We start from the raw sequence: 24,334 nt of genomic DNA on the forward strand, positions 1-24,334 counted from the left end.
CCAATGTTGTCATACTGGTATATTTATTCGATTTAATCAAAAGTATCAAAAGTAAAAAAAATCCCAAAATTGTCTTTTAAAACTGCCAATTTCATGTTTCATAAAAAGGAATCTCCAACCTCCGTTCTAAAAAAAAATCAATGATTTCAAACTATGTAATGGTAAAATTTACATTCCTTTAATTTTCCCATTTAACTTATAGCATGAACAGGACAAAATAGGTGGAAAATGAAATTAAATTGTCAAATAAATTAAAGTATAAAAAAATCTGTGATTTTTTAGTGGTAGTATTTTATGTAATATATTCCAAAGCATTGTAATTTTAGATACACTATACAGTATCACAGTGTGTTAATTATCAACTATCAAGCAAGCTATCTGGAGAATAATAATTGAACATTTGGTATCAAAGTGGGAAAAATTCTGACTCAATCTTTGAAGTTTGCAGTGTTTGAAATTGAACATTTGAACTACTAACCTTCGATTAGAAATCGTAAATAGAAATATTTAACATTCAATTTTTATGTCACGACTCCTTTTCTTTTTAGAAAATTATGACGGTTCTGACATTTTGATTTGCGGTGATTATACCACAATTTCTAAATCCTTATAAGATGTGTGCTCTTAAAATTACCCGCTCTATTTTATGGCAACTTTCAAATTATACCCTTCTACAGGCGCAGACTACGACTCAAACGATTGCAAATTCCATCAGGTTTTACTACACAGTCAAACGAAAAGTGGCTAAAGATGAGAACTATTTATCAAAGCATTTATACGATAAAATCAGGATAAAAGGTCCAATAACGGTGGCAGAGTACATGAAAGTAGTGCTTCAGAATCCTATGCAGGGTTATTACATGTCGAAAGACATGTTTGGCGAGAAAGGTGATTTTGTTACGTCCCCGGAGATCACGCAGATTTTCGGAGAAATGCTGGCTGTTTGGTTCTTGAATGAGTGGCAAAAAATCGGTTGTCCTAAGCCACTTCAAATAATTGAATTAGGACCTGGCCGTGGCACTTTGAGTTCAGACATTGTTAACGTGTTTAGCCATTTCAAAGCGTTGCATAATGCCAGCCTTCATTTAGTGGAGATAAGTCCCGTACTGAGTGATATTCAAGCTGGAACACTCTGCCTTCAAAGCAGTTTAAACAACAATAAGAATGCACTTGTTTATAGACATGGTAACATTTATACATTTCGATGGGTGATATTTTAAGATAATTCGTAGGCATCTCAAGACATGGCATTCCAGTAAGCTGGTACAAACAGCTCAAGGATGTGCCAGAGGGATTTACATTGTTGTTGGCTCATGAGTTTTTTGATGCTCTGCCAATTCATAAATTTCATAAGACTTATGCTGGTTACAAAGAAGTTTTGATTGATATTGATAATTCAGAAGAGAAGGAATACAAGTTCAGGTATCATATATTCTTCTAATTGTTAATCATTCAAACATAAATTTATGTTCTAGATATGTCTTAGCCAAAAATGATACTCCCATGCTAAAAGTGTTGCTCAAATCTAATGAAACCCGTGATCATGTGGAAATTTCTGCAGATAGCCTCCTCATTTATGAGCAAATATGCCAAAGATTGGCTTCAAGTGGTGGTATAGCTTTGATATGTGATTATGGACACAATGGCACTGGAACTGACACTTTTAGGTACTCAAAGATTAATTTCAAAGGCTAATTTTATAGAATAAATTTTGCAATATTTCATTTTAGAGCTTTTAAGAAACATACTCAAGTAAATCCTCTAGTGAAACCAGGCACTGCAGATCTAACAGCAGATGTAGACTTCAGTCTTATAAGAGACATAGCGAACAAAACCAATGATGTTTTAGTCTTTGGACCGGCAAAGCAAAAAAACTTTCTGCAAAGAATCGGTATTGAACATAGAGTGAAGGCCCTTGCAGAAAACATGGAAGACAAAAAAGATGTTGAGCACCTGAACTCATGTTACAAATTTTTGACCGAAGAAAGTAAAATGGGTGAAAGATTTAAGTTTGTCGCCCTCATGCCTGCAACCATGAAGAAAATTATCGATAAATACCCAGTAGTGGGATTCGTCTGAGTTCCCGCTGAAATTAGTTGTTGTTTATGGTCTGTGATAATAAATTGTTGATATAGATTCAGTTTTGGTTATTTTAAATGGCTAGATTTGCAAAAAAGGTTAATTATTTTTAATTAGTTTCGCCTCAATTCCACAAAATATTATGCACCAGGTATCCATGCCAGGATCTACTACTTGATTTTTTTTTTTGTTAAATTGTGTAATATTTATTTCCTTTCTATCCAAATGTCAAAAAATGCGCATTCATACCAATGTTCCAAGTGAGCTTTTTTTCATTTACATGTTCCGCGCACCGCATGTAATCTTTATGAGGTTGTTGAATTTTAAACTTTGTGGTTCTCAGTGAAGCAGGAATTATTTATTTCTAAATGTTTAACAAAAGTTAATTATTACCTGACATTTTATTTCTATAGTGACAATTATTACTGAATTAGAAAAAACATTTTAAGCCGCCCTATTTTTTGTATAAAACTAAACAAATTACTTATTTCAGAATAATTTTAGGTGATATAAAGATATCTCTAAATTTGTGTAAAATATGTTGTTTATAACTACCAGGATCATCGACCACCAACCCGTTCTCTTCTTTTACCACTTTTTTTGGAGAGTTGTTTAACGATTTACAGCCAATAAGCGCCATAGTATATACAATTAATTTTTGTGTGCAAGAAGAAGATACAAATTTTTGTGTCCGTTGTGTTCAAACTATTGTTTGTAAAATATTTGCTTTTATAGTTTGAAAAGTGGAAATGTCCAGAAGACCAGCACCACATTTCAGACGAGCTATAAACTTGAATAATGAGGGAATAATTCAACCTTTTATTCTGGCATAAAAAATTATGTGGCCGATTTATTAAAATTAAATTCGATCACTAAATTATTACACCCGCAAACTTTAAAACATTTTATTGCACTATAAAAAGAAGTAAAATTAAAACAAAATAAATTATACAATCGCTCAACAAAATAGTTTAATCACTGTCCAATTTTTTGATAATTCCATACTCTTGGGCAACCTTCAAAGCTGCGTCAATTGTTTCGGCTATTTGCTTCCTCTCCCCGTCATTGTCAGACAATAATTTCAAAGCCATCAGTATTTCCATGATATCAGTCTCCATTAGCTTCTCTGCCAAACTCTTGGAAGTGGTTATAATATTAGCAATAATACATACTCCTCTGTACTGCATTCCGATCACGTCATTGGCTAGCAGACAGTGCATAGCATCCAACCAATTGGTAGAGTCGAATACTTTCTCACAACACTTCTTGCTGAAACCCGTGAGAATAGCCAGCATTCCTGCCGCCGCCATAGCAGTCTCCTTGTCTTCGTCCAGGCAACAGGAAACGACAAATTTAACTCTATCGTTATCACCTTCGAAAAACTTCACCACATCTTCGGACATTGTCATATTGCACATACACTGAATGGCTGCTCTGCTTATTTGTTCGTGGTCTTCGTACATGTAGTTTTCTATTTTGCCCAAACCTCCCTCTTTCACTATCCGCTGGCGGGCAGCTTCACTTAATTGAGCCAAATTGCACAAAGCCATTAGGGCTTCAAAATTCTCCAAACCGGTACAATCTGGATGAAGCAGCGATAACAATGGTCGAACGCATTCCAACGCACGTTGGCCTGGAAATGCTACCGCTGGGTCCATAGTTATACCTATAAGATATTTTTAATATATACGTTAACTCAAAAGCACACAGACACAAATTAGAATGACACTAAATCTATTTGATTTTACCGAGATCTAAACAACAAAGCTCCTAACAGGGGAGGTGTCCAGTTTATAATATTAAAAATTAATCTTGGCTCAAAATTGAAAAAATCATTAACGCAATCAATGATAGAATCCTTTTTGGCTTCTGTGATTTCTAATTTCTGCAGAAGATTAGTAGCGAAAGGAGATTTGGTCCGAGACTTGCACTATTTCAGCAAAGATGTTTGAGAACACTGATGGAGATCTTCTTGCTATACTGTCTGATATAAACTGCAATACAATCCAAACAGTTCAAAGAATATACCCCTGAACTGAGGCAGGTGCAATGAAATATTATCGAAGTAGATCAGGAATCGTTCTGGAGTTTTTGATTTTATTATATGATATGACAATTTGTATTTTTTGGCAATTTTGTAAAATAACTTATTGGTAGAATGAAGGGGAGAACTGTTATGAATGTTATTGGAAGTGCAAAGTTAAACAGCTTATAGAACAAAGAATAAAAAATCCTGAATTCGATTGATTTACCTTTCCTATCTAATTGAAGATTCAGAAATGGTAAGTTAGAATAAATTTTCTCATGTAAGAAGCTGATAGACGTTAGAAATTCGGTAAGCGTTTGTTGGTTACCATATCAGACAATGCAGATATCGACCACATATCTTGTTGAAACTGGTAAGTATGTGGAGAATTGGGTATCCATAATTTTTCTTTCAAGATTGTTCATGAAAATTTCAATTAAAAAAATTGAAAGGCAAGATGTCATTCCAGTATGTGTTTGTGTGAGTTTAAGTTTCCATCTTTGTATGTATGTAAGTTATTTTTCTCTTTTAAAAATTACTTTTGATCTGATGATGCCGTGTGTTTTTGAGGTCTTGACTTCAGAGTTTGAATGATTCTTTATACTTTTGTGATACCAGGTCTCTTTGATGATGGGCCATTTGTTTTATTTATTTTGAGGAGATTAGAAGCTAAGGGGTACAAGTGCAGACATGTTTTGAAAATAATGATAATTATTAATATTGTTAAGAAAATAATTATTAATATTGTTAAGAAAAATTACAAAGGGTGGCGTTGAGGTAAGCAAGGACACCTCCTAATTTAACCCAAGTTTTGCTCCTAGTTAGTGCTAAAAAATCTAAAAACCTTATACACCAACTGGAAACAACTACAAGTTAGCTATAACTATAACTAGTTCAAGAGAGAAAATATGATCAATCCTGGACCATTTATACAATTATACAATTTAACTTTAATGAATACAAATCAGAAAGTAGCAGTGACCTAGAGACATGCATAGAACAATTTAAGATAATTATTAATTACTATTTATTTAGGGATATATATTCGTATTTTTCAACCTTTCGAACAAAAGCAAGGAATTTTTACCTAATTTTGAGACGAAAATATGGCGAGATACAGATTTGATTTAATTCGTCTTCTTTTTATTATTTATTTAGTGGGAAACGATATTTGATACACATAAAAGTTTTAGTGCTTATTTTATGTCCACTTTAAACTTTTCAATTAGTTCACTGGAGGAGATCCAGCTAACGGGAATCATAACTTCGTAAAAATAAATAATACGGGACTGTTTTTTTTTTCAATGAAACTACTATTTACAAAACTTCTCGATTCCTCCTGCGTCGGTTATTGTTGAATTGAACTTGCTGACGTTTCGCTAATCAGCTTAACCGAAACTGTTTCGGTTTTAGTAAAGCTCTGAAGAATCCAACAGTATGGGTGCAGAAACGTCAACAAGTTCAATTCAACAACAACCGATGTAGGAGGAATCCAGAAGTTTTGTAAATAGGGCCTGTTATATTTTAAATAGAGACAAAATAAAGTCCTAAAAGCCTTTGTTAAATAGAACGTGAATTACTCATGTAACTTAAATTTGGGACATGATTTCTTGGTTAATTTTAAGACAAATTATAGGGTGTTTAATTATTTCTTTTGTTTTTCCTAAATAACATTTGAAATTGGTAATCTATTTTTTTTTAATAACAGTTGACAAAAAGTAAAATTGATTTCCAAGGAATAAATTTATGTTATTTCAAATATTATATAGAAAAAAACAAAATTAAACTTTACTTAGAAAGGGAGACCTTGCGGACCGCATTTATATGAACTTTTTGTCTTAAAATTAACCAAAGAATTATTCCTCCAAGTTAAGCTACTCAACCTACTAAACTTACTACTATTTATTACTTACTTATTACTACTTAACTCCCTATATTATAAGACCATAATATAATAAGTAAATTACTGCTAAATTAGGTGCACATTCATATGTACTTTATGATATTACGATAATATCACTTTTTCAAAGAAACTTCTATAGGCTACTGTAATACTATTTACAAATCATCTGGATTCTTCCTACGTCGGTTTTGGAGATAATACTCACTAGAGCAACTTTACTGAATAATAAGGATTATTACCTTTTTAAATTTGTAAGCAGAGACCAAATTTAATTCTTTAGATACTATATTAAATAGTTTTCAAATCAAATATTAAAATTTATTCAGTAAAAATATCTTTTTCTTTATTGTCTTAACATATCACCAATATCCCTTAGCATCTAATCTTATCAATTGGCAGTAGTGGATCTCCGGAAAATTTCTAATATTACAGGAGGTAATACTTACCTATGCGAGCCAAAGCCTGTGCAGCATGCCTCTTGCCTTTATCGGTCCCTTGTAACGCAAGCTTGATCAATACTTTGACCCCTCCTTGTTGTACTATAAGACCTCTAAGGTCGCGCTCGCTCGCTAAAGCATTAAATACCCTAGCGATTAATTCTTTAGAGTTAGGACTTTCGGTCTTCGCTAAAGCCACTAGCGCCACTGTAATATTCTCATGACCCAGCACTAAAATACGTTTAGTTACAAAATCTGGATCATCAAGTTCATGCTCTTCCGGTATGTGCTGTTTAGCGAACTTGGCAAGTTCAATCATCTCCGGAATCACCTCCTGTTTCTCGTACGCATTGCACAAATTCACCAAAGTAGTCACCACACCAAACACCACACCTTGATCGCCTGTTGAGGCTAATTCCACTAAAGCTTTTAAAGCAGGTTTATCCTCCACAAGACTCTCTTTCACTTCGGCGTCCAAAGTCAGATACGAGAGCCCTTCAGCGGCCCACTTTCGTATGTCAGTGTCTTTGCTAGGATGCAACAAGAACCGTTTACAAGCTTCGGCCAGCTTCAATGTTGAACCCTCGGCAAAAGGTTTTATTGAAGAGTCACTACCTCCATAACTTCCCAGTTTGCACAGTCCCACCAGTGCCCTTATACGTATGTGATCATTTTTTGATTTGTACAGCTTTTTCAAAATCTCTGCTCCCTGGCTCACAATTGACTTTGCTTTGTCAGCTTTGCTGGCGGCTGCGATCAGACACTCGCATGCCACTTTCTGTTGCAATTCATCATCGGTGTTTGCCATAACAAGAATCATCTCCAAAATGCCCTCCTTAAAAGCAACAAATAATATGAAAGAAATGTTTGGCTAGAGAAAAATTCTAATTCTATTGATAAAATTACAAACACCTACCTTTCCAATTATCGTATTTCCTACATCTAAAGGACCCCTTAGCAATGCAGTTAAGGCCACAGTAACACGAACTTTGGATTCTATATCTGGACTTAACAGCTTATCTTTTAAAAATTCCTCAATTTTGTTCAAGAACTTACTTCTCAGTGTATCATAATACATATTCTCATAAATTTTGGCCAAACAAACAGCTGCTATTGTTCTAGTAGATGGGGTGATGCTCATGGCACTTTCATACTTGCATTCCTCAAGCTCGCTAGCGCAGTCCAGAAGTCTGGCAACTCCGCCCATATCTACAAACTCTTCAGCCCAATTCAAAGCATTATAATTGATATTCCTTGTTAAAATATTGATAATTGCATCCCTGGCTAAACCAGAAATCGCCTGATTATTAATAGAAAATGTTAGACAATTCAACAGAGTATCAATGGTCTGCTTGTTTCTTTCTACCAAATCCTGCTTGGGTTTTGAGTCAATCTTGTTCTCCATTCCAGACAGGCTGTTTAAAATAATTTGAAGGCAGTACTCAGCGGCATTAACAATCTCTTTATTGTTAGAATCAAGAATTTCTAGAAACCAAGGAATCCCCACATCTTGAAGCACATATTTAGTCTCCTTTTCTCCATGCTTGCAGAGTTCACCAATGATTCTAACGCCTGTGACACAAATCTCTTGGTCTTTTTCAAGCTTCAACAAGTTTTTTATTTTTTGCACCACCTGTGATTTAATAATGACCCCTGAGCCCCCATGCTCCCTGGCCAGGACCAAGAGATTTTTTATAGCAATTTCTCTTTTCTCTTTTTCATTTGTTGGGTCAAAGACAATCTTCAACATACTCTCCAATTTGTTATTAATTTGGCCTTTCTGTCTCGCTATTTCCTCAACGATTTTATGAAGTCGTTGCAAATAAGGCTGGATTACTTTGTTTGTAGGGTCATCTTTAAAAATATCAGTGGCATCTTTATAGGCCTCTTCAAACCGCTTTAATGCTTCTAGCGCTTGGCAGCGTCTGAAAAGTGCTTTGGGATCGTTTGGGCTTATTTCTAAACATTTTGTGCAATCTTCTACTACCTTATCATACTTCTCCTGTTTCAGGTATACAGCCGCGCGGTTCTTGTAATAAACACTTAATTCTTTGGATTCACTCTTCGCGTTTTTTATGGCATTTGTGTAATATTTTAATGCTTCTTCCAAGTTTCCAGATTTGAAAGCTTCGTTGCCTAGTTGCTTGTAATTTTCGCACTCGTTTAATTCCATTTTCAATTTTTTGAGAGGTTATGTATCTTGAATTTTCGTTCCACTTTTCAATAACTTGGGAAGCATGAGTCCGGAACATGTATTTATAAGTTTCCTAATGGAATTTTCTCGGATAATCCGGATGACGAGTTATTTCTATTTTTAAAATGTTTATTTTAAAAATGAATACATCCTCCTCTTTGAGCTGTCGGCCGGGCTGCAGTGACCATTTGGCCAAGTTCTTTGTTTTACACTTGTAGAATAGATCATAATATTATTATGAAATGGTAAGTATTTAACGATGTTTCCAATTTATAGTCTGTATTGAACATGAGCATGAACAAATAACTTGTCATTCTCTGTTTAAGAGTTTGTTGAATTTACGTACGTAGGAACAAACAAATAACCATAACAATATCACAAGAAGTGCTGAAGTATTTTAATTTTGGTAGTTAACCAAGCCAAAATATGGTACGGAAATTCATTGTTTTAGTTTTTTTAAATCAAGTCTGTAGGTATAATTGTCTAAATATTTTTTTTATTAGTTTCAATTCGGTTTTAACATGTTCCCGGAGATCCCGCGACCATTTAATGTTACTTACCAAAGTTATTCAATTGCAATGCTACCAGGAAATGAAAGACAAGATGTAGAACGGGGTGGCAAAAGTAAGTAACCTACAGTCTTCCTCAACAGATTTGATTAACATGTGTGTTCAATTTTAGTAATTATGCCACCAAGCGCTCTGGAGCAGTTGACTAGACTCAATATAAATTATCCCATGCTATTTAAGTTGGTCAATAAGTCAACTAACAAGGTAACACACTGTGGGGTCTTAGAGTTTGTAGCCGATGAAGGAAAAGTTTATTTGCCACTCTGGGTGAATATCTGAACATATAATTACTAAATCATTAAGCATTTAAGCATTATTAATGTTGTTTTTGTGTCAAATATTAGATGATGCGTAACATGATGTTAGAAGAAGGTGATTTGGTTCAAATGGAGAGCATTTCACTGCCAGTTGGTACATTTGCAAAATTTCAGCCCCATTCACCAGATTTCCTGGATATAACCAATCCAAAAGCAGTTCTGGAAAATTGTCTGAGATCATTTGCCTGTCTTACAACTGGTAACATTTGAAAAACATATTTTTTAAATAACTCACCGTGTTTTATGATTTTTTAGGAGATATTATTGCCGTTCAATACAACCAAAAAATATATGAATTGTGTGTGTTAGAAACTAAACCAGGAAATGCCATAAGCATTATAGAGTGTGATATGAATGTGGATTTTGCACCCCCCGTGGGATACAAGGGTAAACTTCTAATACCTTAACTTCTCTGATGATTTTAACCTTTCATTTAGAACCTGAGATGGTTAAAAAACAGCAAGAGGAGACTATGGCGGTTGACCCAGCGGATTTGATGCCTGAACCATCTGGGTTTGTAGCATTTAAAGGTGCAGGAAATAGATTAGATGGCAAGAAAAAAAAGGAATCCTCAGCATCAGGTAGTAACGGATAGCCAGAGCTTTTTTGTAGGGTATCAATTTAATTTTTTATGGTTTTTAGAAAGCCCTCTTCCAAAACCAGTCTATGTTCGTGGCATACCTGATTACGATTATGAAATTGGGACACTTAAATTTATAAGGAGGACAGTTAAACAAAAAAGCAATCAAAATGAGGAATCTGATGAATTTAAACCATTTAGCGGAGCCGGTTTTAGTTTGCGAAGCAGAAATTGAGTCTTTTAGCTTTTAGAATTAATTTATTTTTAGTAAATGTTTTTAGTTTGAATTTTCATAATTTTTTAAAGCAGATACCAGTTTTGTTTTATTTTTGGAAGTTGTTGCAAAAAGTTTGCAAATAAGAAATAATGGTTTAATGGATTGTGAATGTCATTTTAATTTTGAATTTCACCATTCAATTAGGCCATTGTTACATATTTATACACACAGGTTGACCCTTTATCTTCTGACAATACCTTATCTAAAAATCTTTTCAATTACATATATTATATTTTTCTTTTAATTATATTTTGGTTCTATAGTTTAGCGTCTTCATTTGTTGAGATAAAGTAGTGTCTCAAGAACAGACCTCCCGGACATATTATTTCTACAAAATGAGTAAAAAAAGTTTATTTTGGCAGTATCGTTTACAAAACTCTAATAACATACCTAAATCAATCCAATGGAAATAACAACCAGTAAATTACTTCTAAATTGGCCGTTGTTAGTCTAACTATAATGTTTACATTATCTAAGAAACAATGTGCACATCCTAAATGTTCAAATAGAAACTGAGAATAGGATAAGGTACAAATAAACATTTTGCCTTTTATAAAAAGTAATCTGCCTGAGGTTTTTTTGAAGGAATGCCTCTTGTCTCTTGAGGCGCAGCTTCAAAAATAGTGAAATCACGTTGCAAGTGCTCATTAAGTTCTAGGATTGCTGCTACATTGCCGCACCTGTAACAGTAATTTGGGGCTGACCAAACTGTCAACACCGTCTCGTTAAAATGCCACTTGTATCCTTCCATGACCAGTTGGTGCGCGCGACAGATCATGTCAATATCATTTGCTGCATTAAACTGAGCTACTACATCGGACCCAAAAAGGTAGCCAGCTCCTCTGGGAGACACCCCCCAACCCTGAGTGTCTAAAAACACATTTTGTAATAAATAGTTTACAAGAAAATTGGGCTCACCTTCTGGATCACTCCAAAGTAAGTCACACATTGGTCCATCGTGGGGAACTTCCTGTTTACGATCTATAACGCGGATCTGATCCAAGGTTTGTATAGAAGGTGAAAGACCCCCATGAACGCAAAATATTTTTCCATCGATTATGGCGGATAGAGACAAGTAATCAAAAATTTCTGTGCAGTATCTCCAAACAGTTATAGAGCCATACTTTCTGAGGCATTCATCATAAAATCCATAGACTTGTGTTATTTGCCGAGATTCATGGTTACCTCGTATTAAGGTTATACGATCTGGATATCTAACTTTCAGAGCCAGCAGAAGCAAAAAAGTTTCGACACTATAGAAACCTCTATCCACAAAATCCCCCATGAACAAATAACTTGTTTCTGGGACATCTCCACCCACTTTAAACAGTTCCTTTAGATCATAAAACTGACCATGGATATCACCACAAACCTAAAGTCCGCATTGTAGTTTACTTTAAAATCGTCAGATTCTTACCTACAGTAACTGGGGAATCTACTCGTTGAACATTGCTTTCCTCCACCAATATTTCTCTGGCTTTGGCACATAGTGCCTTCACCTCACTCTCTTTGATTATTTCACATCGTTTGAGTTGTTCAATTTGTCTATCCAAGTCACTTATTTCACTCATCGTATAAATTTTAGGAAAAACTGTCACTAATTGAGGTTATGTTGACATAAATTATCTAAAAATGTTTGTTACGTCGGCTTTACTAAACAAATTTTCAACTGAATACAATCTGCAATTGAAAGAAATATCACATTTCCCTAAACAAAAAAACGTTCAACCGATACTCATTAATCACCCAGAATTGCATCAAACACTACAAAAAGCTACCCTTGCCTGCCTCTGCTTTGCAGTTTAAGCTACGACGGACGTGATCGAGAGTCGAAAACCCTGTACTTCAATGCCCATTCCCTATACTTCAATGCGTCGACCATAGATATAATTCTTTCAATTTTTGAAAACAGCAGAAATGTCAGAAATCAATCAAATCAAAAACAAATTAAACTATTTCTTTAATTCTTTGGGGAGCACCGAAAAGGGTTGTAAACAAATGTTTTGAGATGAGTCATTCGACGACGCGCGTGACGCATGTCTTTGCTTGTTCGGGGAATACCCATTTAAAAATTAATACAAAAAACTTGATTTATAGTCAATAAACAGTATTTTGGAATCCTGTTGGAGGTTGTAAACAGGCATTAGGAACCGGCGAAGATAAAAAATAATTACAAATGAGCAAAATATAAGCGTTCCTCATTTTTGTAGGCATGCGCTCCAGATTACCTCTAGCATGGATGCATAAAATGTAGTCGAACAGTCGGCTGTGTGAGTATTCAATTTTTCCGAAAGTGCGAGTGTGTGTGTGTATTCCTGAAACGTCGCGAAATTTGGAGGTAATCTTTTGCACAACAGTGATTGTGATGGGTAATATACACACGGTAGGACCTAACGAGGCGCTAATTGTATCAGGTAAATACAAAAAATTTATTATGTTGTTTTATTGGGATGTTTCCCCAAATGTTTTTGCTCAGTTTTCTGCTGTAACTTACCCATTGACCCAAATAAACAGAGGTCGTAAATATTAAAGGTTTACTGAATTGGTAATTGCTGCAAATTAAGTGTACTAAAATTTCGATTACCTTAGAATATGGATGAAATCAATTTTGTATGTTTGATAAATGTTGAAATTGGTTGTGTTTCGAATTTTGACGTACCTACATGTAAGTCAAAGTACCTTTTTACACCTCTTCTTTGATTTAAAAAATATGTATACAAAATATTTGTAGGTTATGTTAAACTTCAGATTATGTTTACAGATTTGTGTAATGAATTTCATGTTTTATGTATTTACGTAAGAATACGACAATTTGTAACTAACAAAGTTAGGTTAGTAGATTGCCGATGTATATATGCAAATTTTTGATAAAAAAATTAACCATCCATAGTCCCAAAAAGGTATTAAAACGCATTTTCCTATTTCTTTTCCCAATTGTAAATAAACAATAATCGATAATTAAAAATACGTCAATAAATACACATAGAAAAGTTAGATTACGTACTATGTGGGAATTTTTTTTTTGTTAAAATGCGCTTTTGAAATTATTTAAAGTGGAACAAGCTAGCTTGTTTGGCGCCATCGCAGATATGTTTGCGGATTTTAGTTCTCTGATCTAGATAAAAAGCAAACAGGCGCCGCGATTCCAACCCACGTTTTTTTCGTCGTTTGGAGGTCATTGACCGTTATTTTTATTTGAGAAAAGGCATCTTTCCTACAATGTTTTTACTTAGGGTAAAAAGTCATTCGTGAAATTGATTTTTGAAAAAAAAAGTTTGTCAGGTGTGGGGTTCGAACCCACGCTCCCTTTCGAGAACCAGAGCTTAAATCTGGCGCCTTAGACCGCTCGGCCAACCTGACTCACGTAAAGTGTTCGAGCAAAGCGGAGTAGTTGCCGAGAAACATTTTTTCCCTATTCATCTCCCTATCAAAATTAAATTGAATAGGAAAAGTGGATAGCGAATAAATATTTGAATAAAACTATTCTGCAGTTTTGGTTAGTTTCGGGATCCAGGGTGTCAGGTTTGTTTTTTTATTACTCTTAATGCTATAGGTTTTTGTATCATAGTATTTTATAAAATTAAGCGATTCGAATCGTAATTTTTGGGCGCCAGAGTTTGTTTCCTAACTCGCTTTGTTTTTATGGAAAAAATTTAAAAACCATTTCCCTCCATCTCTTGTTTAAAGCAATAATCAAAACAAAAAAAAAGTGTTTTGAAACATCAAATAGGCGTCTATGCATTACTGGGATGGCAACATTTTTTTTTATTTTATCAAAATCTACTGAAATGCTTTCAATTAATTAAAAAATTCCTTTTTTTAATTTACAGGAAAAAACGCCAAATAAGTTGTGCATCATGCACCTTGGTGTCTAGATTAGGACTAGTTAAAACAAAACCTTCCATGAGCTTTTGTTGTATTTTTTTTTTTAATATTTATAATGTTTATAACATTGAGAACAAACAATTTGTAAATTTTTATTTTAACCAACTGATGGTTACCCTAGATTATTTTTTCCAATTAAATGAATATAAAATTGCCGCATTTTAAGCAAATGAAAAATCTTCGGCCATCTTTGCTCAAAGAAAATATTACAAAAAAAACTATGCCGGAATTGGACCAATTTGATTTTGTGGGTTATATTTTTGAAATCAGAAGGCTGGTGCGGAAAAACTGCAAATTCAATTTTATATATGTCATTGTCATATGTATTAGAAAGTGTATGAAGGGTTTTTCGTTCGCATTACACTTGGGGTTTGAAAGGTAGCTATTAGGAACAGTTGTGACATATTTGCTATTTTTTATCTATAAATCTATAATCTATCTAGAAATATCTAGAAAAATCGCATCACGTATCGTCCAAGTTTGTACCCCAAAACTCCTTTATTATATCCGAAGCTTTTTCGCCGAGCATTATAGAGGGCGCATTTGTATGAGCGCCTAAAGCTCTAGGGAAAACGCTGCAGTCTGCCACCCGCAATCGCGGTACGCCATACACTTGCAATTGCGCATTGACTACTGCTCCGGGGTCCGTGCTGGGCCCCATTTTGGCGGTACCCACTTGGTGGTGAAGCGTAACACTGATCGACCTAAGAACACAACCAGCTGGAATTTTAAATTTAAAGTCCAACTTGCAGTTAACTGCAAGTTTATATAAGGATCGTTTTCCGTTATACAGGGTGGTTTGCTCCTGTGGGATTCTGTCACATGCCGATAAGACTGTATTTTATCGAAAAATTTTAAACAGGAAAGTTGTTTGTATCGAAGTGCTGCCTACCATTACTCCGGGGTATCTCATATGTGTCATGAGAACACGTAAATTATTTGTTTTATATTATATTATATATATTATTTCATTTTTAGATTTTTGAGAAATTTTCATGGTGGGTTCATTCAGGTTTTGTCTATTTAATCTGTAGAAAAAATCTGCGTACGTACTGCAAAATGTTCATAAATAAAAAAATGAAAAATTGAAAAACGGTCTATATCTCCTTTGGTAGTGAAGATATTGCCATAGGATTTTAACCATTAAATGTTTGTCATAAATGATGGTATTGTTAGGAGTGAGCTGAGTGGGCTGAACCCGGCCCTGGGCCCGATTTACAAGAATTCAGACGAACCCCGTTGGTAATTGCGGAGCGGCGTGCTATGAAATATAGGAGACATCGTCGATAAAAGATAAAAATAAAGCTAGGAAAGTAAAATGATTAGTCAGGATAAAATTTTTGCTAAACTAATTATCCTGGTGTTACCTGATGCAACATTCCCAGTATTGGTCGCTGTCAAATTGCAAATGGTCGCAACCGTACATCGGTTTGGGATTCAGTCGCGACCCCAGCTTTCGGAAGGGTTCGCTGTCGGAAATGTTTTGCATCATCCTTATCACTTCGAGAAACGTTCGCAAATCCCGATTCTCGGGATCCGTGAAAAAATTACCATATAATCGGGGGTAATCGTACGGGTTGGATGACCTCAATTCCAAGTGACCGGTAGATTTGGGGTGCAAAAGCATCGGGAATATGGACCAATGGTTCTTGTCGAAAAGATCTCCGAAGACGCTGTTAAACACTTCGTCCTTGATGTTCATACCCCTGTAGACGGTCAAGCCGTAATCACTGGCTAGCGTACCGCCCACAAACAGCAGTTCCATATCCGGGTAGTCTTCTGCGTAATCGGCTAACGTGGTTTTTACGTATCCGATACCCTCCACGCCTCCCAAACTCGTGTACGGCCCTGTACCGTTGGCCAGGTACGTGCCCGTCGTGCTCAGTATCCTTATGGGATTTAAGGAGACATCTTGGTCGATTAAAAATGACATACCTGAAATATAATTTCGAGAGTTTGAAAGTTATTTTAAGAAAAAATTGCTTAAAACCGTGCATGAATATATTAAACGGACATTGCTCATCGATTTCCAATTTATTGTTGTGTAGGAATAGCGGTGCCCATAGAAAATGCATAAAAATCGGCAATACTTACTGCCAGTCGTTTTTAACTCACCTGGAAAAGTCAAATGGTCGTGCAGGTTCCGTCCGACCGGCAAATCTTGCAGACACTCGATGCCGTGCGTCAGCAGATGGTTTTTGGGCCCTATTCCGGACAGCATCAGTAGCTGAGGCGAATTGAAAGTCCCTAAAACCGTAGTTAGTAATCAAATTTCCACATGTCCCAGAATAACCCGTTACCGGCGCAAAGTATCACTTCTTTCTTGGCCCTGACTTGGTATTTTCTCCCTAATCGCTCATACTTCACCCCGTAAGCCTCCCTGGTCTGAGGGTCGATCAGTACTTTCGTGACGTAGGCGTTTATGAGTATCTTCAGGTTTTTTCGCTTCCTCACTGGCCAAAGAAACGCGCTCGCCACGCTGTGCCGCCTTCCTTGGTCGCACAAAACAGAAACATTGTTAAAGTACCGTGCATTTCAAAATATTTATTTATTTGGTTCGTTAAACTTCACAATAAAGAGAAATGAGAGCTATTAAAAATAACAACTGAACAAAATATCAGAGAAGTACTGTGAATATCAAATAGACCAGGTTAAACACAATACAATACTAGTAATATTGTTAGCTTATTTAAAGACTACAAAAATTCAACACTACGTGAAGGCCATTATTCTTTATCTACCTTGGTTCAAGAAAATGTGAAACGGTGCAAAAAAGTCTACTAAAGAGATAAGAAATAAAAGAGATACATTACTAATGATACTATTATATTATTTAAAGAATATAAAGATTCAACACTACATGAAGAATATTATTCTTTACCTACCAAATTTCTACCTGACATTTGGTTTAAGAAAATGTGGAACGGTGTCAAAAAGTCAATCAGACAGTTTTGTTCGGCTAGTCTAGTTCTAGAACTAAAACAATAGTTGCCTTATTTTGTGAATTGGATAGTGAAAACTGTGAGTAGCTTTTCCACTGAGAATATTATAAAACATTGTAAGTTTAGGGTATGGTCTCCTACTAAAAAGAGTTCTTATGTATAGGGCGGCCCGTTTATCTTGGACAATACCTTATCTCAGAAACTAGAAGGGATGGAGCCAAAGGTTAAATGGACACCCCGCATTGTAAGCAATAGGTTTTATTCGTATATTTGAAGTATTGTATCTTTAAAAGAAGTAGTATCATGTTTTTGCTATTTAAAAAATACCTAATACTGCCAACAAGTGACCTAATTTGGGCAGCTTTAAATTCAATAAGACTTTATAGGGTAGTTATCTTAAACCTCGAATATCTCAAAAAGTAAGAAACGTTTAAATGTAAGATAAATTATAAATTTACCTTCTTTTTTATCCTAGAATTGTAGCGTCACAACACAATTTAATAAGGGGCAATCAAAATATGTAAGAAAAAACACATAGCCTCCATTTCTGCCTAAACTATGCGAAATTCGAATAGGAATTTCTCAGGAAAGTGACCTTTATTTTTATTTTAACCAAGGATTCGAAAAATGTCGATATATACAGGGTGTTCCATTTAAAGTAACAAAGTTGATGTCGGAGGGGACACTTTTCGGACAGCCTGTATCAACAAAATTGTAATATTTTAATTCTTCAGGAGAGTTCTAGAAACTTTTGTGTGATATTTTTTTTCGTATCTCCTTTTTGTTTCCAGTGGTGTACGCTATAAATCTAATAAAATGCTGATAAATACAGAAAAAAGCCAAGACGGTATACATTGAGACAGACTTTATGTGATAATTAAATAGCGCACCTCTCTTGACGGTCGCCTGTATTCTGCTGGTACCGAAGGAGTTGGTGGGCGCGTTGTAGTCAATGTGGGAGAGACCTAGTTGCTTGCCGGCTTCAATAAAGGCACCCATCAACTTGGATTGATAAATGTTTTCGACGCTCAATGAGCCGTTCTTGCCATGGTACTGTTCTTCTGCATCCGCAAGGTTCAGTGCCTTCTCTGACTTTATGAAGTAAGGCAATACTTCATCGTAGGACCATCCTGCGCCCAGCTACATATTCTTTCGATTTGTTCTTCCTATGGGGTAAAGTCTCACCTGGATTACCATCGGCCGCCCATCTGTCATAATCCCATCGATTGCCTCGGGTGTATATCATGTAGTTTATGACGGAGGTACCTCCCAGGGCTTTGCCGCGAGGCCAGTGCATCCGGTCACCGTTAAAGCCGTAGAAGTTGCCCTCTTGGTATTCCATGTAGTGCTTCCAATTGTAGTTGGTAAATTGTAGCGCCGATGCGAAGACGGGTACTCCCATTATGTTCGTCTCGGGAATGCCGGTTTCCAAGAGTAGAATTTTCCACGACGATACTTCCGATAGCCGGTTGGCTATGACGGAACCCGCTGATCCGGAACCCACTATTACGAAGTCGTACTCTTCGCCTGGAAATTCAGGAAACTGTGTACAAACCGCGCGACGAAATATGGGTACAAGTGTTTCAATTGGTGAGAGGTAGAGATAGAATATATATACCAAGAAAGTAGAACAAAGAAGAAAGAATATATATACCAAAAAGTCGAAGTCTGATAAAATATTTTTTTACTGGACTCTATCTTCAAAAACCAGCAAGATATCTTGCAGGCAGGGTATGCCTATTCTTATTGGATGATACCTTTTCTTTGAATCTGTTAAAAATATCAAAAAAAGTAGAGTCAAAAGTTATAATATACTCACATATAGTTTTAAAATATTAAATTATTATATATACAAGGTGTGGACAAGCAACAACTTTTTTATTTTAAATAGAGATATTAGATATTTTTGAATTCTTCAGAAGGACATATTTCATATATAATGTTTTATTAAATTGTTTATAGAATAGAGTGTTACCGTTTCTGACATATTTTGAATTTTAGATCAAAAGTGCGGTTTCCAAATATAAATATGTAGTTATCGATTTATCTCTCAGAGAACTTTTTTTATATATGGGATTGAGACTGTAGTATTCTGTCTTGTTATTTTAAAAACAAATGAATACGGGGTGATCAAAAAGTAACATTAAAAATTTAAATGAAAAAAAAATTATAAGGTTGCTTATTTGAAAAACTTGTAGATTTCGAAATTTTATCAATGCAAACGTCACTTTTGACGTTTGAAATTCAAAATATGTCAGAAACAGCTAAAACGTCAGTAAAGTCAGAATTATCCCATTTGTTGGAATAACATTTTTGTTTATCTTTTTTAAATATATTCCAAACAATGGTGACAACAACCGATGTCTCTCTTGGTCAAAAACATTTATTTGTCGGGAAAAAGATACAATAGGTAAATGATTAATTGCAGCTACCAATTTGAAATATAAACCGGACAGTTGCCGTAATGTTCTCAAGCTAAGATATATAGTATAGTAGATATATGTATAGTGTAAATGTCACTGCCAATTAGCAAACTGTAATTTGTAAAAATCATGGAACATACGTCTATGTAGGTATTTAATTTATATGTAGGGGTTTTATTTAAAATAAGAAAATTGTTACGTCCACGAAAATACAAACACCCTGTATATATTTAATAAAATAATTTCAAAAGTATAGGTAAACAGATTGGTTTTCAAATATTATTTGATCTTACTCTTAAAGTTAATTTAAATGCAATCCATTAAAATTAAATTAAAGCAATTATTTTAATTGAGTTCTGTTCCATTAGTAACTATAATAATCAAATCGCAGTACTTTTCAATGATATTGTTGTTGTTAGTTTTTATGATGGGTGAAAGGATTTAGGATTTAGGAATAAGGTTTAAATTACATGATTAAAAATGATAATGACTTTTAAGTAGTGGGTAATAAATAATATTTAACAAAAACTTAGAGTTTTAATGAATGGCTTTTTATATCAAAAAACATGCAAAAAATAAAAATTCTGCATTAATTTCAAAACGAAATATTTTCATTTAATTTTTTTATAATGGGATAAGAACAATGAGATAAGACAATATGTGTTCATTAATCTGTATGTTAATGATGCAAAATACAATAATTTGTTATTTCATTCCATTTTGAAAACTATTTCCTGCTTTATTTCTTGGTCGATTTGGATTTTTTTAAAGAAACGCTTTAAATTTTATATATTTAACAGGATAATTTAATAAGGTTAATTGCATTTGTTGGTTGTAGAATTTGTTTAAATGGATGTTTTTTAACGGCTATTTTTGTCTGATCTTTTGGTTGCTTCGAAGCAACCTTTTCGTATATTTGCCATTAGAAGAAACGTTTTACTGACATCAAAACCCCTTTGTTTTCCTTTGACTTTGTTATTACACTCAGACCATCAAAACGGTGTTACTTACGGGCCTCTTCCTCGAATTTCCATTGTTTGGTCTGGAACCAGTAATTGAAATCCTGTCGACCGCTATAAAGTCCGTAGATACGGTTGATTTCGTTTACCAAGTTTACCATGGCGGTTACAATCTTGTTGGTAATGACGTCCGCTGTGGTCTGTGCCGATAGGGCTGTCAGCACTATCAGCCATTTCGCGTTCATGGCCGATTGTTTTAGGCGTTTTGGTTAAACTACTAATTTATTACTGACCGGATTTGTCTATAATCGAAAATGCGGTTAAAACGCATGTCATACCGCCATTAAAATATAATTGTGGTAACCTTTTGTGATGCGCATTTGGTGATATACTTTAGTACTTTTATTTGGTTTAAAGTTGATCGATCATAACATTTTTATATATCCTAATTTACCGTTTATTGCATGGTAATTTTTAAAATGTCCACCCTTGTAGTGGTGCAATCAATATACCAAGATTCATTATCATCAATTCTAATATAATCTGATGATTTCGTCTAGAACAGTAAGACCTCAAATATTAGTGGCCACACTCAGAAGTTGTTTAAAAAGTTTTGTTAGCTGAATATATTTTCTTGGCCTTTATGCCATTTATGATCCATAGAATCGATTTCTCTCTTGACAAGGACATTTTAGGGAAACCCGATCAGTTAATTTTTTTCTTTTCGGTCGAGATATAAGGGTGTTTTTAAATTTTGGAGCGTTTTGAAAAATTGCCTATGACTTTTTTATTTATTAAACTTGGTGACATGTAAAAAATAGCGCAATTTTTTGGTCCAAACGCCGTTATTCCACTTACGATTGCAACTTTCTTATTTTATATTGAAATAATGGTTGGCTGTGACCTAAAAAAATCCTGTGCGTGAAGCTGCAAATGTCGATTAAAGATATTAGACTTATTTTGATTGGATTTCGTGTTTTGTCGTCCATAGTATGTATTAGCGGTCAAATTTAAGCTAAAACGTCATTTAACAATTTAAAATATATCAAAATTCATTAATTAATTAATTAAATTAATTATTTAAGTAATTTAAATTAACAGCTTTTTTTACTAGAACTCGAAATTTATTCTTTTGGTAAAACTTTATTATTTTGTATTCTAAAGATTATTGCTATTCTTTTGTTAGATTAAAAATTTAGCAATTTAGTCAATACTTCACACAATATATGCATGGTGTTTCTTAAGCATTCTAAAATTTTAAAATTAAACATTAACAACATTAAAAAAAAACACTATAGTCAACTACGATTGCCATTCAATTCAAATAATGTTTTTATTCGAATCAGAAATTTTCGCAAAATGAAAAATATATTGGCAATAGACGAAAATGATAAGTCGGCCGACTTTACATAATCTAGTTTAGAGACAGGATTTTTCTATTACAACGCTTTAATTATGACCACCCTTTACGCCGGTTAAATGGAAACAACGTTTGTCGAGACAAAATGGAAAATTGACAGCCTAGATAAATTATTTGGCATTTACAGACATTAGTTGACTAAAAAAAAATAATTATTTTGTAAAAGCGCTAAGATTTAAGTTAATTTTTCTCCGCGTTGTATAAAATAGTAAGTTGTTTTGTTTTGTTCACCGTTAATTTCGCTTACAAAATACAAATGATTTAAAATAGCTTTTGCTATCATAAACGCTACTTAGACCGGGTCTTTAAAGAGTACTATTAATATATGTATATTTTCCATATTATGTTGTAAAATTGTTACTCCGTGTTATATTTTATTGCCATTGATTTGTAACATGATAATAAATAAAATGAAAATGAAAAATACATTTTCCTCATTGTTTATTTGAATTAATAAATTATTTTCTTAAATATAATTTTTTATACGATGATTGGTCAATATTGGTACAAAATAAAATGTATGACGTCCATGATATCCAACTAGAATACTGTAAAATAATTTTCTTTTTTTCTACATGCCCCTACTTTTTTATTTGAAGTTGGGAAGTTGATAAAAATACAAGAGATAAATAAGTTTCTAAGTAAACCCTGTAATCAATATTTATTTTTCTAGATGTTATTGCGTAAGTCGTTCTTTAGTTAGGAAGAGTAATAGTGGTAGTCCATATGCAGAAAAGGAGCGTTTTTATTTTTCCGCCCTAATTTGTCGCATTTGTTTGAAACACCTCCTATATCCATCAAAATTCAAATTTTCAGTGACATTTAGTTGTTTTTCTCGCAAAAAAAATTACGTCAGATAATGTTACGATTTAACCCGAAACTGGGTTATTGTGTTAAGTTTCGCCCACCGTTGTAACCGCCCGGAGCTTATCCGAATACGATCAGTTGCTTTTTCGTTGTGGAACTTTCAATTAAAAATAAAAAAATAGATTTGAGCCGGTCTTTGGCATTTGGAAAAAGCCCCAATTTCTTTTTTTTTTCTCATGAATATTATTAAATAAAATTTACTCTGCCCCCCCGTCCACGCCTCACTTTTTTTCGCATATTTGAAGATTCTGGTTTTGTTTATTTATTTATTTATTACTATAAGTTTTTATCGCAACAATTAAACAATTTACAATTAATACCAAAATTATGGAAGTGCATATAAAGTTAAGAATGTAAAAATGTAAACAGCGAAATTCTTAACAAATATATTTGTTATTGCATATATCGATTTTGAAGTAAAATAGTTATTCTCATTTTTAGTTACCCAATAGAATTTAATTATGTAATAATAAATAAATTCGTTAATGTTTAGGAGCTATTTAAGAAACCAAACGTTGTGTTCCCGCATTTGTTTTAGTTGTTAATTAATTATTTATTTTCCATTTGCGTATAATGCCTTAAACACTTTTTTATTTAAAATATACGTTTCTATTTCCTCGATCTCAAATGTTTTTGGTTACCTTTAAAACGACAAAAATTAGTCGTCATTAAAAATTAAAAAAACTTGTAGTTTATCAATTTCTTACTACAGTAGTTTTTCTGTTTTAATAACTTAAATAATCGACAACTTTAATTTTGCTCTTTAGCAAACTTTTAACCCTTACAAGAAAAGAGCAACAAAAGCATAATTGCAACTTGCGACTCTCATTGGTTTATAACCTAAATTTTCTTTCGATGATAATTGCAAACTTTAAAAAATATTTATTATAAAAGAAAATTTTGCGTTTCAAAATCTTCCGATTTTTATCACACTAAAAGCAACCCTCTATTGCCCTTTTTTTAAACTAATACGCGTATTCTCGAATAAATAACGAACTCACCAGCCTGTCGAATGGAGTCACTTTACACAATCTTAAAACGCCGCGAGTGGGCCTGTCTCGAAAACAATTATAAATAAATGTTATACATAAACTCATATAGACGAAGCGACATCAGACATCTTGGAATTTTTTTGCCACCCCACCTCGATTGTATTTTTCTGTAATTCTTGGCTTGGCTATCGATATTTATAAGCTGGGAACTCGTTCTGCCGTGGTAAAATGAAAGGTAGGGGGACGCTTGGAGTCCATTTGTTTTTGTTTTTTGAATCACCCGTTCAGAATTGTGTCGAACGTATGATTTCGGAGACGAATTTTTGGGCATTTTCCGTGAGCGCGCAGAAAACGGAATTCCTTAAATGAAAACAGACGCCGAAGGTCGTATTTTTTTCGACCCGATCCTCTCATCGCGTCCGTATTATCCGTCTAATTGGCGTCCGATATGCGCATACTAATTT

The 24,334-nt window shown here is 34.1% G+C and overlaps 5 protein-coding genes and 1 non-coding gene across 8 annotated transcripts; 2 read left to right on the top strand and 4 right to left on the bottom strand.

The window, feature by feature from the left end:
* Positions 1–48: 48 nt before the first annotated feature.
* Positions 49–2,109, top strand: LOC132696695 (protein arginine methyltransferase NDUFAF7, mitochondrial-like). 2 transcript variants are annotated; one of them, XM_060661678.1, is made up of 5 exons: positions 49–493; positions 549–1,185; positions 1,233–1,422; positions 1,476–1,667; positions 1,731–2,109. In XM_060661678.1, exons 2-5 carry the CDS (start codon positions 615–617, stop codon positions 2,077–2,079), a joined length of 1,302 nt encoding a protein of 433 aa, XP_060517661.1. In that variant the 5' UTR covers positions 49–493; positions 549–614; the 3' UTR covers positions 2,080–2,109. The 2 variants fall into 2 exon arrangements, with proteins under 2 accessions (XP_060517661.1, XP_060517660.1); XM_060661677.1 differs by having other exon boundaries at positions 49–1,185.
* Positions 2,110–2,970: 861 nt separating this feature from the next.
* On the bottom strand, positions 2,971–8,852 carry LOC132696035 (protein unc-45 homolog B-like). 2 transcript variants are annotated; one of them, XM_060660571.1, is made up of 4 exons: positions 8,433–8,556; positions 7,362–8,370; positions 6,455–7,280; positions 2,971–3,745 (listed from the first exon to the last, which is right to left on the bottom strand). In XM_060660571.1, exons 1-4 carry the CDS (start codon positions 8,438–8,440, stop codon positions 3,051–3,053), a joined length of 2,538 nt encoding a protein of 845 aa, XP_060516554.1. In that variant the 5' UTR covers positions 8,441–8,556; the 3' UTR covers positions 2,971–3,050. The 2 variants fall into 2 exon arrangements, with proteins under 2 accessions (XP_060516554.1, XP_060516553.1); XM_060660570.1 differs by having other exon boundaries at positions 7,362–8,852.
* Positions 8,853–8,909: 57 nt separating this feature from the next.
* On the top strand, positions 8,910–10,632 carry LOC132696038 (ubiquitin fusion degradation protein 1 homolog). Its single transcript, XM_060660575.1, has 7 exons — positions 8,910–9,068; positions 9,143–9,263; positions 9,321–9,475; positions 9,553–9,724; positions 9,781–9,912; positions 9,963–10,106; positions 10,168–10,632. The coding sequence occupies exons 1-7, from the start codon at positions 9,066–9,068 to the stop codon at positions 10,338–10,340; spliced, it is 900 nt and encodes a 299-aa protein (XP_060516558.1). The 5' UTR covers positions 8,910–9,065; the 3' UTR covers positions 10,341–10,632.
* A 140-nt stretch (positions 10,633–10,772) lies between these two features.
* LOC132696037 (serine/threonine-protein phosphatase 4 catalytic subunit) lies at positions 10,773–13,649 on the bottom strand. Its single transcript, XM_060660574.1, has 4 exons — positions 12,967–13,649; positions 11,804–12,008; positions 11,301–11,754; positions 10,773–11,252 (listed from the first exon to the last, which is right to left on the bottom strand). The coding sequence occupies exons 2-4, from the start codon at positions 11,951–11,953 to the stop codon at positions 10,933–10,935; spliced, it is 924 nt and encodes a 307-aa protein (XP_060516557.1). The 5' UTR covers positions 11,954–12,008; positions 12,967–13,649; the 3' UTR covers positions 10,773–10,932.
* Positions 13,650–13,658: 9 nt separating this feature from the next.
* Positions 13,659–13,742, bottom strand: Trnal-uaa (transfer RNA leucine (anticodon UAA)). The gene has a single exon. It is a non-coding gene; the product is annotated as a tRNA-Leu (tRNA).
* Positions 13,743–13,785: 43 nt separating this feature from the next.
* Positions 13,786–24,042, bottom strand: LOC132696036 (glucose dehydrogenase [FAD, quinone]-like). Its single transcript, XM_060660573.1, has 8 exons — positions 23,880–24,042; positions 20,644–20,893; positions 18,395–18,736; positions 18,100–18,339; positions 16,568–16,759; positions 16,383–16,514; positions 15,635–16,202; positions 13,786–14,971 (listed from the first exon to the last, which is right to left on the bottom strand). The coding sequence occupies exons 2-8, from the start codon at positions 20,834–20,836 to the stop codon at positions 14,731–14,733; spliced, it is 1,908 nt and encodes a 635-aa protein (XP_060516556.1). The 5' UTR covers positions 20,837–20,893; positions 23,880–24,042; the 3' UTR covers positions 13,786–14,730.
* Between the last annotated feature and the right edge of the window lie 292 nt (positions 24,043–24,334).

The sequence above is a fragment of the Cylas formicarius genome, unplaced genomic scaffold (genome assembly GCF_029955315.1).
Source record: "Cylas formicarius isolate icCylForm1 unplaced genomic scaffold, icCylForm1.1 PGA_scaffold_1__22_contigs__length_36826433, whole genome shotgun sequence".
Taxonomy (NCBI): domain Eukaryota; kingdom Metazoa; phylum Arthropoda; class Insecta; order Coleoptera; family Brentidae; genus Cylas; species Cylas formicarius.

What these genes read in the sequence shown, in the direction of transcription:
- LOC132696036 (XM_060660573.1), bottom strand. Translation starts at nt 20,836, where the DNA reads ATGAACGCGAAATGGCTGATAGTGCTGACAGCCCTATCGGCACAGACC. An exon ending in AGAAGTGATACTTTGCGCCG is followed by an intron (nt 16,515 to 16,567) that starts GTAACGGGTTAT and finishes CTACGGTTTTAG; the next exon opens with GGACTTTCAATTCGCCTCAG. An exon ending in TACTGGGAATGTTGCATCAG is followed by an intron (nt 14,972 to 15,634) that starts GTAACACCAGGA and finishes TTGTGTTCTTAG; the next exon opens with GTCGATCAGTGTTACGCTTC.
- LOC132696037 (XM_060660574.1), bottom strand. Translation starts at nt 11,953, where the DNA reads ATGAGTGAAATAAGTGACTTGGATAGACAAATTGAACAACTCAAACGA. An exon ending in GAGTAGATTCCCCAGTTACT is followed by an intron (nt 11,755 to 11,803) that starts GTAGGTAAGAAT and finishes TGCGGACTTTAG; the next exon opens with GTTTGTGGTGATATCCATGG. An exon ending in ACTTTGGAGTGATCCAGAAG is followed by an intron (nt 11,253 to 11,300) that starts GTGAGCCCAATT and finishes ATGTGTTTTTAG; the next exon opens with ACACTCAGGGTTGGGGGGTG.
- LOC132696038 (XM_060660575.1), top strand. An exon ending in TGTAGAACGGGGTGGCAAAA is followed by an intron (nt 9,264 to 9,320) that starts GTAAGTAACCTA and finishes GTTCAATTTTAG; the next exon opens with TAATTATGCCACCAAGCGCT. An exon ending in AAAGGAATCCTCAGCATCAG is followed by an intron (nt 10,107 to 10,167) that starts GTAGTAACGGAT and finishes TATGGTTTTTAG; the next exon opens with AAAGCCCTCTTCCAAAACCA.
- LOC132696035 (XM_060660570.1), bottom strand. Translation starts at nt 8,618, where the DNA reads ATGGAATTAAACGAGTGCGAAAATTACAAGCAACTAGGCAACGAAGCT. An exon ending in GAAATACGATAATTGGAAAG is followed by an intron (nt 7,281 to 7,361) that starts GTAGGTGTTTGT and finishes GTTGCTTTTAAG; the next exon opens with GAGGGCATTTTGGAGATGAT. An exon ending in ACAGGCTTTGGCTCGCATAG is followed by an intron (nt 3,746 to 6,454) that starts GTAAGTATTACC and finishes AATATCTTATAG; the next exon opens with GTATAACTATGGACCCAGCG.
- LOC132696695 (XM_060661677.1), top strand. Translation starts at nt 615, where the DNA reads ATGTGTGCTCTTAAAATTACCCGCTCTATTTTATGGCAACTTTCAAAT. An exon ending in GAGAAGGAATACAAGTTCAG is followed by an intron (nt 1,423 to 1,475) that starts GTATCATATATT and finishes TTTATGTTCTAG; the next exon opens with ATATGTCTTAGCCAAAAATG. An exon ending in ACTGGAACTGACACTTTTAG is followed by an intron (nt 1,668 to 1,730) that starts GTACTCAAAGAT and finishes ATTTCATTTTAG; the next exon opens with AGCTTTTAAGAAACATACTC.